This window comes from Podarcis tiliguerta (genome assembly GCF_965153285.1).
Source record: "Podarcis tiliguerta genome assembly, chromosome: 11".
Lineage (NCBI taxonomy): Eukaryota > Metazoa > Chordata > Lepidosauria > Squamata > Lacertidae > Podarcis > Podarcis tiliguerta.
The window spans coordinates 6,803,530-6,824,323 of NC_139544.1; the positions used below are offsets into that span (position 1 = coordinate 6,803,530).

General features: G+C 41.3%; 1 protein-coding gene across 6 annotated transcripts in view; it reads right to left on the reverse strand.

Moving 5' to 3' along the window:
• Window positions 1–20,794, reverse strand: part of AGTPBP1 (ATP/GTP binding carboxypeptidase 1) — a 60,209-nt gene that overhangs the window by 14,138 nt on the left and 25,277 nt on the right. For 3 of the 6 annotated variants that reach the window (XM_083403336.1, XM_083403337.1, XM_083403334.1), the window contains 12 exons: window positions 19,925–19,988; window positions 19,498–19,644; window positions 17,778–17,909; window positions 16,783–16,876; window positions 15,672–15,709; window positions 14,607–14,815; window positions 11,357–11,534; window positions 9,667–9,758; window positions 8,886–9,002; window positions 6,218–6,924; window positions 5,196–5,234; window positions 1,417–1,500 (listed from right to left, as the gene is read on the reverse strand). In XM_083403336.1, coding sequence (XP_083259462.1) covers window positions 1,417–1,500; window positions 5,196–5,234; window positions 6,218–6,924; window positions 8,886–9,002; window positions 9,667–9,758; window positions 11,357–11,534; window positions 14,607–14,815; window positions 15,672–15,709; window positions 16,783–16,876; window positions 17,778–17,909; window positions 19,498–19,644; window positions 19,925–19,988 — 1,901 coding nt within the window. The remainder of the gene's footprint in view (window positions 1–1,416; window positions 1,501–5,195; window positions 5,235–6,217; window positions 6,925–8,885; window positions 9,003–9,666; window positions 9,759–11,356; window positions 11,535–14,606; window positions 14,816–15,671; window positions 15,710–16,782; window positions 16,877–17,777; window positions 17,910–19,497; window positions 19,645–19,924; window positions 19,989–20,794) is intronic. The other 3 variants (XM_083403339.1, XM_083403338.1, XM_083403335.1) reach the window with 1 other exon arrangement.

Sequence of the window (20,794 nt, forward strand, 5' to 3'; positions counted from 1 at the left end):
GGAGAAGCAGGGCAGCTGCTGCAGCCGGTCCTTGGACTCACCCGCGCCTTGTGGACACCGCGCGACGTGGCTGCTGGAGGGCGGCGGGGCTCAGGAGCGCGACTCCGGATGCAGCGCTGGCTGCTGGCGGCAACGGCTCCTGAGGGGAGCACGCGAGGGCGGTGGGCAGCGGCGCGAGGCAGCCGGAAGGTCGGCCGGAAGGTGGGAGGGAGCCGGAGGAGCCGTCAGAGGGGAAGGTGGGAGGGAGCCGGAGGAGCGGGGAAGCGAGCGTGCGTGCGTGCAGTGACCGTCGCCATGACAGGAGAGGCAGGGCTGTTTCATCTAGCAAAGCAAGCCCTTAGAAAAATCCGTCTTGCGAAGCACCTCAGAAAACGGAAAACCCTTTCGTCTAGAGGGTTTTTCGTCTTCCGAGGCATTCGTCTTGCGGGGTACCACTGTAATCTTTGTTTCTCTTGGAGTGACTTCCAGTGGAGTCAACCTACTGATGCAATGGACCTCTGCTCACACAGATGTTGGGGATCTCTGCAGCAGACCGCAGGAGGGGACCTGCATAGCTATGGAGGGGAGGGAGCGCAAAGGGAAATCCCGTCACATCCATTCATGTGACGTTGGAATCACACATAAGACTTCTTTTAAAAAGTTTCTGAACTTGACAAAAAATAATGGAATAACACATTCCATATAAACAAGAATATGGGAATATTTGGCATAATGAATATCTAAGCGTGCAGTTAAATCGGCACACGTTAAGTTATTTAATGGCTTCAGTTTGCTACTCTACTGGCTAAAAGTGGTGTTTTTCAAGTGGCATAACTTAGAAGCTTTTATGGAGTTTGTTAAGGAGAAGACTAGTAAGAGGTGGAGAAAGCACACTTTTAGAAGTTTGCTCACTAACGCCAATCTTCACCTGCAGTGTGCATTCATAGGAGGGTGTTAGGGAAGTATTTTCAATTCCCATTTCATGGACCAATGGTGAGTTATTTTCCCAGAATACTCTGCAACACACAAGTGTTTCACTGCAGGCATAGAGAGGTTCCTCCGCAGATAAGGAGGCATATAATGGGTTACACGAAGCTGCAAAACTTGAAACCATTTGAAGTAAATATAATAGTGAATCAAATCAACCTATTTTACCAATTAATAAAGTGAGTTTTAGGTTCTTTTAATTGTTGTTTAAATACAAACAATTACAACTGATATTTTAAGCTATAACTGCATCTCATTTGAGCAGAAATTAACTCCCAGAACTTTTACAACTATATGAATAGTCTAGAAAAGCAACTGGCTACCATAACCTCACTTTCTCATCAGCTGCATTTTCTTACTTATTTTCTGTATGTATAAATTAATTTAAAACGAAAGGAAAACCAGACCAAAAGAGAAAGTTAAAACAGGAACTTTACCTGTGAAACCTACCTGGGGTTATCAAGGTCATACACAACTCTGTCTATGATATCATTAGGATGAATCAGCCTTTCAATATCTTGGGCAATTTTTGTCCTATAAAATAGAGAGAGCCCTTAGCTCATGTTTCATAACGAAAAAGGTACAACGCCAGTTATTAAAAATACATCATCAGGTAAGGAAAGATGAGGTATCTAATTTTGCATAGAATGTGATTATCTATCTGGGGGACACATCCCAATTATTTTCCTTATGGAGAGAATCAACCTGTACAGAAGACATCAAAGATTCAAGATCAAATGTTGGATTCCTTTTCCTTCCAAAGTGCATAATATCAGATATCAATTATTATTTCAATTAGTATTATTAGTTAAAACTAATTCAGCTTTGAGAACAATTAAGTTATATTAGCAATTCATGCAATTACAGCTGCAGTAAATACAGTTTCAAAGAGTACTGTGCAGTGATTGGGTTAGTGTGCGAGCTTCTCACCTGCGAAAACCTCTGCTTAAACATGAGGTTATAAAAAGTAAACTTAATGCAAGATTAACCGTGTGACACGACTATCATTTCTGCAAAATAATTCTATGCTTCCACTCTGTGGAGCATTATATCTGGTGTTTTTATTCTGCCATGTATAGATGCTGTAAGAACTCTTGAACCAGATCTACAAGTATGTCCGTAACCATGGGCACAGGAGACACAAAATTCTCTACACAAATGTGTTGTCTATGTCAGAAAGAAATATTCTTATGCCTCATGGCACAGAAAGCTTATGCAGTTGGAAATACCTGCTCAGAAAAGTTGAAAAACCCTAGAAATTAGCTTTATTCAATAGCTAAATAGTAAAGAGTGAAAAGCACGTACAATAATAAAAACAAAGAGGCAGATTTTGACATTGAAAAATATTTCTTAATTGCCATTCTGTGTCTGAAAATATATCCCGACTGGCCTTGATTTGGGATGTAGAAGTTGTGCCAAAACGGAATGGAGTTATTGTGTGGTAAGCTGACAGTGTGAACAAAATGAAAACCTACTGTAAACTATCATTCAGAAGACATATTAAGCACAGGCACCAAAATATAGAAATGAGTAGCTAAACTAATACAGTGGTACCCCGCAAGACGAATGCCTCGCAAGACGGAAAACCCGCTAGACGAAAGGGTTTTCCGTTTTTCGATGTGCTTCGCAGGACGAATTTCCCTATGGGCTTGCTTCGCAAGACGAAAATGTCTTGCGAGTCTTGAGGTTTTTTTCCGCTCCCCAACCCCTTTTTCTAAGCCGCTAAACCGCTAATAGCCTTTTAGCAGCTAATCCGCTAATCCCTTAAGCCGCTAATAGCCGCTAATCTGCTAAGCCGCTAATAGGGTTGCTTCGCAAGACGAAAAAACCGCTAGACGAAGAGACTCACAGAACGAATTAATTTCGTCTTGCGAGGCACCACTGTAACTAACATCTAATTCACAGCTTCCCTCTTTTACACTTTGTCAAAAGTAATGTTTATACAATGTCAAGAAAGTAAGTTTAGAATTGTTAGCAAGTAAAACCTAGACACACTTGCCACAATTTAGTTTTTTTAATGTCACCGTTAAGGACCCATCTGACTAGTCACATTTTTTAAAGATCCATTGCTACGGAAATTAGTCTTATTTTCTCCATCAAGTCTAACTAGGCTCATACAAACTTGTTTCTTAAGAAAAGCCTGATATTTAGGATTACAGGAATAATATAATGTAATAATAATGTATAATATAACGTAATGTATAATATAATATGTTTGGAATTATTCTGGAAATAATGTTTTGTTTGATTCAGTTCTTATATATTAAAATTATCTTAGATTTCTTCCTTTACAACGAAACAAAATCACTGACATACCGTACATATTCTAAGTTTGCTTCCCTGTTTATTTTATTATGCCTTAATATTTTCGGCATATTGGTAAGTGGCCCAGCTCGCACATAACACTAAGTCAAGGTTTGTTTAGCCAAACTGTAATTTATTTGAATGTCTGAACCCAGCTTAGCAGACTAACCATGGTTTATTTTCCGGCAACAAACCACAATGTTGAAACCATGGGTGGTGATTAGCTTATGAAGTACAGTTTGCTTTAACTATGGCTTGGCACTATGTCTGAACACAACAGCTATGGTCTGTTTGGCAACTCCACCTCAGGCACATTCCAGGTTACAAGGTAGATGGCAATGGCAAATTTTGTGTGTGTGTGGTTTTTGGTTTTTTAAAAAAAGCTTAATTTGTTTGCTTCTCTGCAAGATGGCCCTTGGCTTGTTGAACAAACCATAGTTCAGCATTCTGTAAACACAGTCATTATATTAAAATAGTTTCAGAAGGAAAGTAGGAAAAAACACATCTTTTAATGGAATAGTTTTGCACATGCTGTCAAAGTCTACTTGTGACGCTAGTCAATTCAATTTTTTTTTGAAATTATCTTACCTATTTTTTCTCAATACCAGAGACCAACATTATCTGATTTGGGGTTATTGCCAAGACCTGAAAAATAGTATTAAGCTAGACACTGAATATCTCTCAGTGGTCAAGTTGTAATTACACTTATTTATTATTTTGGAACTTTGATTCTTTGGAGCCATGACTACTAACTAACAAACAGAAGCTTCAACACTTCTAGTACACCTTTGAATCTTTCACTCACTGAACGTACAGTGCAAGGCAAACCAAATCTTTAACTATGAACGTTGCTACATTTACCTGTAACTCGCACAATGTTAACATGAAATTCTCTGAATATGGTGATGGGAGTCTTAGTTGTCACTGCATTTGTAACTGCACAGTGGCGTAGCGTGGGTTGTCAGCACCCGGGGCAAGGCAAGTAATTTGCCCCCCCCCCGCTGCACTGTCCCTCCCCCAGATAGTCCCTCGCTCTCTCTCCGCACCGCACCACACGCCTGGCACCCTCCCCTCCACAGTGGGCGGCGACCCGGCGGCTCGGATCGGATTCGCACAGCCAGCACTGCAGTGAGAGAGAGTGAGTGAGCCAGGTAGGGGCAGAGAGCTGTGAGTGTGAGCGCCCCCCCCCCAGATGTTGCGCCCGGTGCAGCCGGCCCCCCCCTGCACCCCCCACGCTACGCCACTGTAACTGCACAAGACACGTGCAACAAGAAGGAGTAATGTTGAACCAAAACTGAGGTGCAGAGGGCATCTCCATCGCATTTTCTAGCTCTGGCCCTTCCGGTAGCAAATGAAACCTGATCTAATTTGTAAGGCAAACACTTCCTTTCAGGTAATAATCTGAGGTACAGTCCACCTTCACAATAATGTAATCCTTGTTGCAGTCAAATTCTAACCTTAAACACAGAACCAAGAATGACAGCACAAAGATGAGGACATCAGAACATTTGCATCTGGTGCCCAATGAAAAAATGAAAGCAAGGTCTTAAGGTTCCCCAAAGTCTTTCTGAGTGTTTTGTGAACAAATGACCAGCATCAGTTGCTCTACTTATCCGCACACCATGCTGGGACTCTGGAATGACTGTAGATTCTACGTAGCACCACACCACAAGCTTTAGTAGCAATTCACACTGTGTATTAGAGCAATCCCATGTGTTTTTGATGTTATGGAAAAGAAAGGAAGGTTTTGAAAGAGAAGAGAGAAACCAAGATCATTTTTTAAAAAAACTGATTTTCTGCCCTATCAATTTGGAATAAGGTTCAAGGAAACTGCACACACCCATTCACTGCCAACTATTGCCAAAAAGGAGTTCAAGAGACCCCGATGTTATGAAGGAGAAATATCCAATATTTCTTTCACATACATCAGAGTTCGCATGTGACTGCCAGCCATTCTCTTCTTCCTTGTGGAAGAAAGGGAATAAAGTTTGAGATTATGAAACACCTGTGAAGTCCAACTCCTTTTTTTTCCTTTTTCACAACAACAGATCTTAGCATTAACATAGTACTTTAGCATGTTCACAGCAATTTATATACATTAACCCAGTAAGCTAGACCACCTCCCTGTGAAACAGGTTGTTGTTATAATCAAACACTGCAAATAAGGAAACTGAAGCTAACAGATTACTGAGGTTCATGGAAGAATGAGAGCTAGACAGGGGGCTTCCCAGCTCAGCTCACTTTGGTACTGTACCGCACCTATCTCCTGCTTTATATATATACTTCAGAATATTTATTTCAAGTTCTCAGTGGGCTTCATTATTGTTAAGCAGGGAGGGAGCTTAAGAGAAAACAAAATTCTGGGTTCAAAAAACATTCTCCCGTATTAGCTAAGAGCAATAGTCACAAAAGGAGTCCCCACTCATAGAAAAGGGTGTCATCACTTCTTTACTTCCTCTGTAGCCCTTCTAAATCCCCAGAGACAGTTTCAGGGAGGTTCGCATTGTGGGGGATATAGTCTGAATTGTGGGGGATATAGGGGGAAATGGCCTCCTCTGCACTGGCTCAAAGTCTCTTCCATTCACACACAAAAAATCATCTGCATTAAACCCAACAATATTTTATTTAATTTTACTGTTCACAGTGCAGTCATTCCTCGTGTTAAATATGCTTCAGGTTGAACGTTTTCAGGTTGCGTTCCACAGCAACCCGGAAGTAAAGGAATGGGTTACTTCCGGGTTTCGCCGCTCGCGCATGCACAGACGCTCAAGACGACGTCACGCACATGTGCAGAAGCAGCGAATCACGACACACGCAGACACGGGCTGCGTTCTGCTCAGGATGCGAACGGGGCTCCGGAACAGATCCCGTTTGCATCCAGAGGCACCACTGTAAATCGTAGCTTGAGATCATCCTTGAAACATGTTAAGAGAAATTGGAAACTCACCTCTGCACACCGTAAGGCCTTTCAAGAATAGGCTCTTTAAACGGAGGTGGAAAGTGTCCGAAATAATCAGGATAAGCCACTTCTGAATATTCAGGAACAGACTTCGTATTTTTCACTACCTCAATATAAAGTTCCGGGTCGTGGAGTTGTAGCTTATCAGGCGCCTCCAGCATCACTTGCTCTCCCAGAGAAATGGAACAGGAAATTTCCTCCTCTTCAGGCTCCGCTCCAGAACAGCACAGCTTGCCCAGCTGGACAGACCGCCCTTCAAACAACACACTTCCGCAGGATGAAGCGTGTTGAAAAGGTTTATTACAGGCAACTTCACTGAGGCTAGTTTTACACTCTTTTTTGGTCATGGCCCTTGTACTGTAAGAGTGCTCGTTTTTGGAAGCATTTTGCAATGAAATTCTGTCAAAGTCTCTAACTATTTCATGGTTTAGGCACTGGCATGATGAGAACAATTTTTTGCGATCGCTTTGATTCTGTAAGCTGTTGTCCGTGTTGCTATCACGGTTTACCAGACCCAAAAAGATGGGTCTTTTGTTACAGTCCTCTGTTTGTAGAGGAGGACCCTCCTTCGCGGGAATTTCTGTTGCAGGGTTTGCTGGAGATGGCTCCTCTCCAGCGGTAGGGACAACAATAGGCCCCCCTAGGGTTACATTGGGTGAAAAAGGCTTTGGTTCCTTGGAAACTAAGTCACACTCCTTAACATTAAGGAGAGAAAGGAAAAAGAGAAGGGGAAATCATTATTTAGACACTTGATATAACAATGCATAAATAACACCAAAACTCCTGCCCAGAGACCTTACAGTCTTAAGTTTTCAAAAGTGGAAGAATGAATCAGAAGGGAGAATCTTCCAGGCAACAGCAGCAGAATACCTAGAAGCGGAATAAAAAAGGAGGCGCCAAATGCAGGTGAACTGGTTTGCAAGAACAAGCAGAATGTGAAAAAAATGAGACTAGAGATGTATTTATAAAGAGCTTATAGGGTAAAAGCCTCAGCGCCTAGGGCTTGCCGATCGAAAGGTCGGCGGTTCGAATCCCTGTGGCGGGGTGCGCTCCCGTTGTTCGGTCCCAGCGCCTGCCAACCTAGCAGTTCGAAAGCACTCCCAGGTGCAAGTAGATAAATAGGGACCGCTTACTAGCGGGAAGGTAAACAGCGTTTTCGTGTGCGGCTCTGGCTCGCCAGATGCGGCTTTGTCACGCTGGCCACGTGACCCGGAAGTGTCTCTGGACAGTGCTGGCCCCCGGCCTCTTGAGTGAGATGAGCGCACAACCCTAGAGTCCGTCAAGACTGGCCCGTACGGGCAGGGGTACCTTTACCTTTACCTATACACTAATGCAGGAATCACTTTACAAGCATAAGGAACAATTTAGCAATATGTATAAATAGCAAATATCTTATCTTACTACTACTACTACTAATTTTTATTTATACCCCGCCCTCCCCAGCCAAGGCAGGGCTCATTTCTGAGAAGAAAAAAGAGTAGATTCTGACAACAGGCTACATTCAGGGAAAGAGAATATCTCTGAGTCTGACAGCAAAGGGTATGCTGGACTTTGGCAGGACATGAAGAGCCCCACCATTGGGAAGATCAGTTTGTTATCTTTAGATTCAAAAATTCACTCAGGAGCCGCTTCCAGTAAAATGTGAAATAGGACAGGGGATGAAAAAGAAGTGGAGAGAAAAAGAAAGAGTCAGCAATATAAAGGTGCTTGGTGAAGCCATAGGAACAAAATGGAAAAATAAGGTCAAAAGACCGTTAAAGTAGGGGAAATCATCAGAAAGGGACAGCACTGAGAAAGACATCGAGAGAACCAGGAAGAAAAAGTGTCACAGAAACCAAAGGCACAATTAACAAATTAACAAAAGCAGCAGACAGCTGAAGAAGGAGTGCTGAGAAGAAACAATTAGCTGGAAAAGGGTTATTAGAAATCTTGGTTACAGTGCATTCCATTAAGTGAAGGTCATTCATTCAAGGAGTCACAGAGGGAAGATGAAAGGGTAGCAGCAAAAGAAAAAGGGAGGTCTAATTAGGTGTTTTTCTTTCAACAAGCCTGAAATCAGATGAGTAGAAAGTGAGCAATGTTATGAAGAAAAAGGAGGGGTATGCTAAGGAAGCGTCAAAAGAGGCATTTTAACAGCTTATGGGAAAGGCAGATGCTGTTCCCTCCAGATGTTTCTGACTCCGGCTCCCACCATCCCTGACCATTGGCCCTGCTACGTGGGGCTGATGGGGAATCGGAGTCAATCAAGATCTGGAGGGCATCACACTGACTATCCCTGCCTTAAGATCTCCACTTTAACTTACAGAAATGGGCAGGTTTATTTACAGGTGGCAACCAATTCATGTGGGGGTTCTGTTCCCTGCCCCGGCGAGAATCGGTGGAGCGTGAATAAGCACGCCCCACCCTGCCTTCTTCTGGGTGCCAAAGGACCTGCATGTCAGCAATCTTGCTGGACACACCTAAAATGGTTTCTGCTTGTACTTACTGTGGCAATTCATTTTCTTTCTCCAGTTCAGTTTTTTGAATAGCAACTCTGCAAGCTTTGAATGCTGATTTGTATTTCAATAGAAGTAGCAGCCAAATAAAACGCATCTTAGCAAGACTCCTAAACTATGCTTTTATTATTATTATTTTTTAAAGATATCAGTGTCTGTACCTGAAAGTCCTCTATAAGTTCTGGGAAGAACTGTTCATACATTTTCAGATCTTCCACTGATCGCCCCAATTCCTGCTTTGGTTTCAGTTTGTTGATATCAGTCTCTATGTCATCATTCTGTTGGGGAGGAAATGAACTTGCATTATTAAAAGATTTGTGGGATACAGGATACAATTTCCAGTTTAAGAGAATGTCTAGTATTTTCTTCATACTGCAAATAAGGTTCTTTTGCACCTCAAGAGAAAATACACAAAAGCTCTTATTGACTGGCAAGCTGATAATGGAATGGATCCCAAAAGAAGGAATCTTCCTCCGTTCAACCCATTGAAATGATTTTACAACAAGATGCTAACATACTGGTTAAAGCCCTGATTTGTTGGAAGTGTTGTGATGTATTGTGAGGAAAAATATACACAGATAATGATCAAATGAAGAGAAGAGAAGCTTCCTTTGTCACACAGTATGGGGATGGTTGGAGACGGGGGGGCTAATATGCACAATGATGTTGGGTTGTGGCGTCCATGTATATATCACTACCCCCCATGCACACATTGAGAGTTCAGACAAATGGCTCAACGGGCATTTTCAAAATGCTTTGCTTGAAACAAGGCAATGCAACACCTGTCCCTTCCCCGACTGTTTTTACAATTAATTCACAAGCATATTTATGATTTGAAAAACAAGCGTATTTATGATTTGATGCACACACAAGCAATTTTTCTGAAAGCTAATGAAAATAATTGCACAATATCTTGAGTAGTATGCCCTCAGTTCCACTAACCTTAAAATCTATGTCATCTTCATTATCATTTTCAATCTCAGACTCTGTTTCGGCGTCATCATTGTCATCACTTTCATCTACTACGTCATCCACTGTGATATAAAATGCTCTATAAGTAGGGCAGATGTACGTTTTCTACAACATGTACATCCCAGAAAAGAAATGATGGCATGTGAAACTTTTCACTCTCCAACTGAAACCTAATACTACTTATGAAATTAAATGAGACCACATGCTGCATATGTAATTACACAGATTCTCAATCTTACAGAAACAAATCTGCTACACATAAGAGGACATGAACAATGTCAGGTAGAACAGAACAGCTAAGGCTATGCAAGCTATCAAAAGTTGTTCTCTGTATCATCCAGAGAGTAGAAAGAAATCTGGTAGTTTTTGTCCTTCTGAGGCACTCCAGCATCCTTGAATAAGGCACCTCAAATAGAAGCCCAGGGGAGTACAGAATAGAATGATGGCTTATGTAACTGTTCCTATACAGGATTATTTAAATATGAACAAATTCAGCAGCTTTAGAGCAAGGCCTTTTAAGGGTGGAATTACATTTATCTTGACAAAAGCATACTCCAAAACCTGCATTGGTTGTGAGTCCTGGAAGACCTGCTCCCAGCCTTGCAGGCCTTTTTCCACCTGGCCTGGGAGGGAGGGGCCCTGACTGACTCCAGCTACAAAAGCTGAGGCTGCTAACCAGACTCTTGGGCTGGGGTAATGCTTCGGGGAGTGTGTTGCGGGCAGTGGTGGTTGTTGTTACTTATTTATTTTTTTGGTATCTTTATGTTTAGTGAAAATTGTTCAATTTGGTTGCGTACATTTTGATGTGTTTTATTTATTGTTTAGGACTGCATTTGTTATATTTGTAATTATGTAAATGTTTTTCAGCTTATAAGCCACCTTGAACATAGTTTGAACTAGGTGGCATACAAAGAAAATTATGTATGTGTGGATGCATGCATGCATGCAATGCAGATTCAGGAAAAGTTGTATTTGTGAGAAAAATAGCCTGTGGGCTGGAGCGGTGCTTAACCCATTCCATGCCCACCATTTCTACCAAAGTGTATGTCTTTAATTCATGAAGGGCAGCACAACTTTTTATTTTACATACACTTCAAGAAGACCATACACATGGCTGTACACTAGACCATACTCCCCAATGCACCCATTCATTGTCAACTTCAAACCTTAAGTGGATGAAGTGCGAAAGTACTTTCACCCCTGAGATACACAAGCAAATTATAATTTTAATGTTCTGAATGCTGGATTAATAAAATGAATTCAGGATATACAGCACACATTTTCAGACTCATTCTTTTGGATCTGTCAGGCTTATTATATATTCTAAAGATTTCAAAAGGCAACAAACTTTGCTGCAGAATTTATCTTTGTGTTTTTGATTTTACTTAATCAAAATGGAAACTGAGGTGTCACATTTTGGTCTCCTATTTATGAGGCATAAATTTCAATCATCTAAATATATAAACTTTCCTTTAAAAGGAGGGTATAAGGTTGTTGTTGTTTTTTTAAAAAAAACCAAAGACATTCTGCATTGAACTGTGTAGTATTAAGACTTCAAAAGTAGGTTGCTAGAACAACCAGATAATTGTAAACTTCTGTGTCTGTTTTTTCCTAATTCTCAGATATACACAAGACCATGATGTTTCAAAATTAAACATACCTTCAGGAGGCAAACTATACAGCTGATACACTGGACCATTAACAGGGATGACAGGTAGTTGGAAATGGAAAGCACTTTTAATGGTTGGCAGTGGAAGACGGTTTTTAGGATAACATTTTCTCATGATTAGACTGGATGTGTTGACCAGTGGATCGAGCGTCCTTACTGCAAGGCATTCCTAGTACAATAGACAAGCATTATAAAACAAAGCACTGCATGTCAAATAATTTCATTGTTTGTGCACTATCGTTCTACTGTGGTAAAATGCTAGGAATAGGAACTCTTGAAGAAATCTCTTCATTTTATGATGGAATATTTGCCTTGATTATGTATTGTCATTATTAATATACACACACACCTTCAAATGATCTAAGCCAGGCATGGCCAAACTTGGCCCTCCAGATGTTTTGGGACTACAATTCCCATCATCCCTGACCACTGGTCCTGTTAGCTAGGGGTGATGGGAGTTGTAGTCCCAAAACATCTGGAGGGCCAAGTTTAGCCATGCCTGATCTAAGCAGTTCACATAGACAATATACAGAATACAATAAAAGACAGTTACAGATACAAATCACAAACTTCAGTATATAATAGAGTAAACTTAGAATGGAGATAAAATGCAGTCTAATCAAGGCCTGAGAAAAAAAGAAAGTTTTCAGTAAGTGTTGGGAAAATATATAAATTTGGTGCCTGTGCAACACATCCAGGGACAGAGCTCCAAAGAATAGGAACTACCAACCCAAATTTCAGTGACACATAACTGCTAACTAGAGACAAGGACCCTGCAGGACTTGACATCTTTCTGCAGGGCCTGCAAGACAGAGCTTTGGTCAGGGTGCAGCCTGACTCCCTCCTTTGGCAATCTTTACAAAACTTTAGTTTATGGTTGCCATCAATTTTGATTTTAATTAATTTTTATAATGTTTTTATAATGTTGCACTATTTTAGTGTTGTTAGCCGCCCTGAGCCCGGCTTCGGCTGGGGAGGGCGGGATATAAATAAAAAAAATTTTTATTATTATTATTATTATTACTACTACTACTACTAACTAGAAACTACTAACTGCCACATAACCATGGGGCTTGGAGTTATCAGTAAAAAATGTAGCATAACTCTAGTGAAATGAACAACATTCATGAACTATTGCTCAAGTTCAAAGGCGCCATAATGGCCCAAGGAAGTTGGGAAAGAACAAGGTAAATCCCATGTCCTGATACAAGGTAGAGATGTGGGATCACTGAAGCACAACTGTAAATGGAATTAAAATCAAAGTTCAAGCAGCAAGTGGGATGTTCAAGAATGGCTGCAGTTTACCAACATACTGCAAAATGTTGCAAAGGACATATGTTCAGTCTTGATTCAAATGCTTCTGCAAAAAGTCTATGACCAAATTCCTGATTACGTACATTAACCAACTTCAAGTAGGCCAAGTACCCAGTAATGTATACAATCCAATTTCAAGACAAATGGCCTTGCATAACTGTAAAAACTAGAACGTCATAATTCAGTTTGGAACAAATCAATAGCAGCACAGGTGTAGAATCTGCTCCCATGAAGATTGAGGGAACAACTGGCATAACATTCAGCAGATTTCTGCATTTCATTTTGCTGCTGCATTTGCAGTAGATAGAGGTGGCTTGCTTCAGCCTTAGCACCAAGAACACTGCAGACATTGATGCTATTACTGCTTTTAAGTACAGTCGTACCTTGGATCTCAAATGCCTTGGCTCCTGAACAAATCGGCTCCCAAAAGATCGAAACCTGGAAGTGAGTGTTCCGGTTTTCAAACATTCTTTTGGAAGCCGAACATCCAATGGGGCTTCCGTGGCTTCCAATTGGCTGCAGGACCTTTCTGCAGCCAATGAGAAGCCACACTTTGGTTTCTGAATGTTTTGGAAGTCAAATGGACTTCCAGACGGATTCCGTTTGACTTCCAAGGTACGATACATTGAGATCAGTTTTTTGTCTCCAATTGATTTAAATCTCCATCTGAGTCTCCCTCAAAAACTATCTGAAGTTCCACACTAACCCTTTCTAAGATACAAGTCTTTAAAAATAGCTTTTCAAGATTTTTTTTTAGTGTACCTTCTCTATGCATACTTCTTCCCTTTCTTAAAATCCACCACCACCCTTTTTTTGAGCATGATTCCTTGCTAGTGATAATAAAGATTCATAGAGGACTAAACAGATTAATACAGAACAGGGATATCAATTGTTAAGAGATGAGGTGATTGGGTAATGAACTGTCAAGTACAGATTAATTTAAATTTATAATGTCAAAAGTAGTGGGTGAGATTGAATGCATTTCCTGTGGTGTATGATGGATGATTTTTCAGTCGATGAAGAATAGCAATAATACAACTTATACGATTTTACCCATGTATTGGGACATGCACACAGGCAACTTTGTATTGTGGTTCAAGGACCCGACCCCCACAATGTGGAATGAATACACAAGGTCATGTGATATAAGGTTAATGGGCAAGAAAAGGCCACAACTTTATTGATTACAGCAGTGAAAAGGTATTGGCTTAGGCATCGGATGTCTAAAACAAGGGGGGTTTATTTCCCAGTAGGTGGAGCCTGTTGATGCTAATCCAACTATAGGCTCTCCCCTGATGTCACCGAGGGTCGTGCCATGGCCTCCCGCCAAGCAGGCATCGGACAGAATACACGACCGCCGGATTCCTTTAACGGAATACCCAAAAATTGAAGGCATAGGCGATGGCCACACCTAGCCCTTCGACACACCACAACACATTATTCCAATGCCTAACCTATCCACCAATACCACGAAAGTTGTGACGATTGCTACGAGGTAGGCGAAAAAACCAAAAAGCCTAATGCCAAATGGAAAAATTCCTACCAGGCCCCCCGGACAACCAGGGCGACCAACCTAAGGTCCATAGCAAGGCCAAGGAAAAAACTAAGACCCTGAGCTCAAAGGGAGTGGAGGGTGGGTGACTCGCGACGGGACAACGGAGAGTGAGGCCGAGGAGGGGCTGGCGCCGCAGCATTTAGGCTGCTGTAAACGCCCCCTCAGAAGCACCTGGTTGGGTGCCCGCCGATGGGCGTGGGCGCCAGCCAGGTGAGTGGGGGAGGCAGGGAGCTAACGCCCCCTGCTAGGGTCGGAGCTCGGGCTCCCGCCCACAACCACTCCCCTCTCTTCCAGGGTCTTTACCATCTTAATGGTACATATAAATACGCTTCACTGTGCATTCATAGCAATGTAAGCTTTTTAAACACTTACTTGTGAAGTGTTGTACAGAATTTTCATCCCATTGACATCAATGAATGCTTTTCTTCCCAACTTGATGTTCGTAATGCTCTTTATAGACTGCAAGATGCCCTTGCGGATCAACATGTGTCTATGCCGACTATCATGGCGATGCCAGTCGACGTAAATTGTCAAGAGCATTTGGACATAGCCTCTGTCTACGGCTTTCCTTGCATTTGTTTCTTGGAGGGGGGGAAATCAAGAGATCTCAATAAACTATAAGCAGTTACAACATGCCAAAATGTACCAAAATATGTAAATCTTTTTTAAAAAAAATGTCTTTTAGGATAAAATACATTTAGAAATGCATACACTGAGATTATCTTGTAATAAAATATGCACTTAAATATTTCCTCCCCTATATGCTTTAAAAAATATCTTTTCTGATTGCTGTGATTACAGGATGGAATGGACGTATGAACATATGCAAAATTGACACAGACAAGAAATAGACTTATCTGCCCATACCGAGCTATAGCCATGAACAGTTATTACACACAGAAGTCAGTGTGTGGTAGCTATCAGAATACTAGACTTAGACTGGGGACACTTGAATCAAATTCCCATTTAGGCTATTAAACTCGCTGGGTGCCTTAGCACCATCTAACATTCTTTCATCCCAACCTAACTCACAGTGTGGAAAATTAAAATGGAAGGCCAGGGTGAATGTATACATTTCTGAACAAACTGGAGAAAGTTTAGGAAACAAACTGTAATTTTTAATAACTCTCGATCAATCAAAATAGATATTGGAAACAATTCCAAATAGCATGATGAGTATTGCAAAACAGAGATTAATCCAAAGTGTTGCTAACAGATCTATGCATCTTCTGCATATTTTGTTCTGTTCTGTCATCAGAAGAGCTCACTGATCATGGAATTGCTGAGTCTTTCAATACACAATACTGGCTACTAAGCTGCAATCTTTAAAATGTTTATTTTCAGTTTTACCTGTGTAAACACAGGGTGATTGCCAGCAAAACTTATTTTAATCTGCTCACATTCCATATCTTCTGAAATATTAAGACACACACTTACTTGATTTTAGCAATGCAGCAAGGGTGTCTAAAGCAACTCTGTGAATATAAATATAAACAAACAAAAAACAGACAAACTATTAGAATTAGGTAACATTCCTGATCATTGATAAGCATCCTAACTCTGCATGTGACTGCAATCCTAAACATGAGAAAGTGTTGAAAATGAATTTTAATTTGTTTTATATTCCATAAGTTTGGTCTACCTGCAACAGCAAGTATCTTTGGGGTAGTGTGAGTTGAATGGCTAATATGCACAAGAACCGGGCCCAGAGCCCATTTATACTCACCATGTTTTCCCAGCTGCCACGCCTCCCCTCCTTGCCCCCCTCCAACACAAAAATTCAGCACAGCGGAAGTTTTTTAGAGCTTAGTTAGCGCATGGGAGGACAGGGCAGAGGAGAGGAGAGGAGGCCACAGACAGGATGGGAAGGGTCCGAGTCATATCCCACCTGTGGGCTACAAGTTCTCTACCCGTTTTGAAAGAACTTAGGTAATCTCATGGAAATCAGTAGGCCTTAATTCAAAATACATGTGCAAATGATCAGGCTGCATGTCTTTTGTGTACGTAATTAAGAATTCAGATGTTAAAAATAGATTTTCTGGTGCATTTATGTTATCATCAATTCATTCTTCCTTAGTTCTGTGAATGTATCAGGTGCTGGTTCTTGCTAGAAGGAACTTGTGGGGGGAGAAAACCCAAACTCCTGTAGGGCACACAGAACAAGCCACATGGTTCTCTGGAGAGGCTATTTCAGTATATTAAGTCTCAGGGACAAATACTTGAAAACAGAGATGAATCAATTCAATTGTTTTCCAAGACTCGTTTAGCAAAATGACTTCAACTGACCCATACAAATCACAATCTCCTCCCCACCACAACTGCTGGGTTTTATTTATCTACTGTTTGTACTTACATCCCACTCTTCACCAAATGACCCCAGGGTGGGTTACAAAAAGTATCGCAATTAAATCGGGTGCAATTTACATTCAAGTTGTAAAACAAAACTACAAAACGAACAAATGTCAAAGTTAACAAAACAGCAATGTTGTATTAAAATAAATGCGGTCCACAATATTAAAAAATATATATTTTCAGATTTTCTACTCACTTCATAAGACTGGTGTTCTTTTTGCTAAAAGGACCAATTATCTTAAATATCAATTCCACGAGTCCATTCCTGCCCAAGGATACAGCATTTACAGCTGAAATTTTATAAAAAAAAGTTACACCATAGTGCAAAGTTATAGATATAAATTCTTACACTTGAAGCAAGGCAAATATAACCAAAACACTGTCTTACCTATTTATATTTCACTAACTTAGCATAAAAATCCCAAAACTAAGCATTCAACTTGAAATTCTGTATGCACATGTCTAGTGAAGTTTCAGGATACCTAAATGCTACTTATATGAGTAAACTCTAATGCAGAACATCTGCTATTACACTGGAATGTTAACTATGTTTTGCAGATATACGCCTGTTGGCTATTGTTTCCAGAGCACCTGTGCCTTGGTTTTTGAACATTTTGAAACTTGTTTTCACAGCTTCAGCATTTCTGGAAATTTTACTATGCTAAAACACAATTCTTGCTTAATTGTGATTAAGGCACTGGGCCAAAAGAATCCTAATTCTAAGCCCCTCTCCTCCTGTTACTGAATTCCGCTTGTCCTTAACCACTCTTGAGGGTTATGTTGGCAGTAAATTAATAATGCCTAACACCAGTGAAAGTTTGCTGGCAAATCTTCAAGGGAATCCTGGTTATCATTAAGTATGGTTAATGTTAGCAATTCAACATTTAACTAAGATGGAGGCTGTATATCAAATTGAATTCAATGGGGCAAAAGTACACATGTGCAGAACTGAACTTTAAGGCTGGCAAAATCTTTTCCCCTCTACCCACTAAAACTGCTAGATCTACATACCTACTCTGCAACGTTCCATGCTCAAGAGTTAGAAAGCCAACATACAGATTTTTATAAGAAAAGAGAATGCCTACTAGCTTTCAGCACTAATGTAAATGGCAGATGAAGGTCCTTTGATCTTTCATATTAAACATCTTTGTAAACTGAGATACACTGAGAGAAGAATGTCACGGTACTTACAATTAGTTGAGTAGACTCGTAAAACTTGGAGACAAGGTAATATTAACCTTTGATTCTGCAAGTTCTGTTTCACTAGGTTAAGAGTTATATTTAAAGCACCATTAACTCTGGCTTTTACTCCAAATTTTTTATCTGGAAATTCAAAAGGAACAGCAGCAATATTAGAACCCATGCAAACTATAATTTGGGGTGGGGGGGTTAGCCGGCCACAGCTTTTTAGATTAAAAAACTGCTGTATTTTTTTACTTATTTATAAAATTTTCTGCCTTTCCACCATAAGATCCAGGGCAGGTTACAACGACCTTAGTAAAGATATGCATCTTCAGCACATAGCAGAAGCTGAATAATGATGGTGGTAGACACACCTCATTGAAGAGGGAGGGTCCACAATTTAGGGTCTGCCACAGAGATATACCTCTCCTCGACCACCATACCCTGCAATTTTTGGGGTGGTGGAACTACTACAGGATATTTGGGGGTCTAAGTCAGGGGTTGGCAAAGCTTACGGAGTCTGGGCCGGTCCACTCCCCTGGAGCTCTCTCTGCGGGCCAGATTGCGTGCGTGTTCACAGATGCTATTTTCGGTGTGGAGGAGACATCTGCATGTGCATAAGCGTACACTATTTCTGGCACTGAGGAGGTGCGGTGGTGGTGTCTGTGTGCACGACCCCGAGCCGTGCTGCGCCGGTTTAGCGCAGCGGGCAGGGACTTGCCAAGCGGGCGGCAGGGTTCGGGGCCGGCTTAAATTACTTCCGCGGGCTGGATATGGCCCGCGGGCCCACGTTTGCCGACCTCTGGTCTAAGTCATACTGGGCTTTAAACACTGATGTGATGACTGAACTGAACCCAGAAACAAACCGGCAACCAAAACAGGGAGAGTGAAGTGACAGAACCCACAAATCACACAGCACAGGAGAATGAATTACCCACAGAAGTTGGAAGAGAAGTTCATGTTAGTCTCTGAACAATATTCACTTGATTTGTTTCTCTTCCAGGCCCGTGCATGGGTCGATCTCAGTAACATAGTCTGGTACCAAGAAGGCCCTACATAGGGCTATTGCTCAGTAGAACAGCCCAAGCTAACCAGAGGCCCAAGATTCAATTCCTGGCCATGGACTTTTTGGGGAAAGAGACCTGCACAACCTACAGCCAATCTGTGCAAATGATGCAAGAACCAATTTACTAATTCAGGTGCCTCAAGTGGCCCCCAGTTTAGCTTTAGCTTCCCAAAACTGTTTCCCCTATGAATTTGCAAGCCTCCTTCATAGCCATGTGGTTAAATTAGAGTACCTTCAGTTTATTTTCCCACCTTGCTATCCATTTCCCCACTTCCATTACACAATTTCGCTGCATATAAACGGTATCACACCTGCAATGGCCACTGGAAGGAGAGTGAGATGTTGGCGCCTCCCGACTCAGATCTACCATTGTTCTTCCAATGGTAGGGTGCAGTTTTGTGGGGATGGAACTAGGCCCAGTTTGCATTGTGTGTCCAATCCTGAACACAATCAAAGTGAAAAACAAGGGGCTTGTGGGAATGTCACTATCTGCTAATCCTTAGTAGAACAGACCTGCAGAAGAAGCAGTCAAGGCTTTTATTGAACAGTGCCAGTAGCAGAATGAGTTCTTTTTTTGGAGGGGTTCTGAGCCTGGGAAAGCCACACGACGGCAGTTCCACAAAGACAACATATGCAAGAGGATTTTAGTTAGGTCTGACTTACCTTTTGGGCCAATTTTTGCAAGAAGAGAATGAAGCAGCACCATTAATTCTTCATTTGGAGGGGATTCTTTGCTGACATTCACAAGCAATTGCAGTAAAATCTGTGTCCCTCCTCTAGAAACAAGAACACTTGTTCTTCTGCTACTGCCTAGAAATAGAACGTGAGCCATTAGCAGCAATGCTAAGGTATTCAGATTTTACTACCAACTCTTACTTTTTAATAATATAGTCACAAGTATAAGGTCACATGTATAAGGCCAGTCATATATAAAAGGCCACATGAAGTATTTATTCTCTTTATGGCAGAAAACCTTAGCTATGTAAGTGTTTCTAAACCATCTAAGACTATAACAATTCACATTTATTAGATAAAAGACACTACAAGCCTAGACAGATGTTACAAATTTGCAATTTAATATAAAACACACCTGCTGCCACCAGTTCATTTAGGATGTTCAAGATATTTAGTGTAGTCTGAAGATCTCGGGTATTCTGAAATGAACAGAATATTTCATAGTTATCATACCTTTCATAATACATATATACAAACACTTTCTGATGGCAGAAAGTGAGGAGGAATTAAAGAACCTCTTAATGAGGGTGAAAGAGCAAAATATGGTCTGAAGCTCAACATCAAAAAAACTAAGATCATGACCACTGGTCCCATCATCTTCTGGCAAATAGAAGGGGAAGAACTGGAGGCAGTGAGAGATTTTACTTTCTTGGGCTCCATGATCACTGCAGATGGTGACAGCAGTCACGAAATTAAAAGACGCCTGCTTCTTGGGAGAAAAGCGATGACAAACCTAGACAGCATCCTAAAAAGCAGAGACATCACCTTGCTGACAAAGGTACGTATAGTTTGCTATGGTTTTCCCAGTAGTGATGTATGGAAGTGAGAGCTGGACCATAAAGAAGGTTGATCGCTGAAGAATGGATGCTTTTGAATTATGGTGCTGGAGGAGACTCTTGAGAGTTCCATTGACTGCAAGAAGATCAAGCCTATCCATTCTGAAGGAAATCAGCCCAGAGTGGTCACTAGAAGGACAGATCCTGAAGCTGAGACTCCAATACTTTGGCCACCTCATGAGAAGACTCCCTGGAAAAGACCCTGATGCTCGGAAAGACTGAGGGCACAAGGACAACAGAGGACGAGGTGGTTGGACAGTGTTCTCGCAGCTACCAACATGAGTTTGACCAAACTGCGGGGGGCAGCAAAAGACAGGAGTGCCTGGAATGCTCTGGTCCATGGGGTCATGAAGAGTTGGACACAACTAAACAATTAAACAACAACAAAT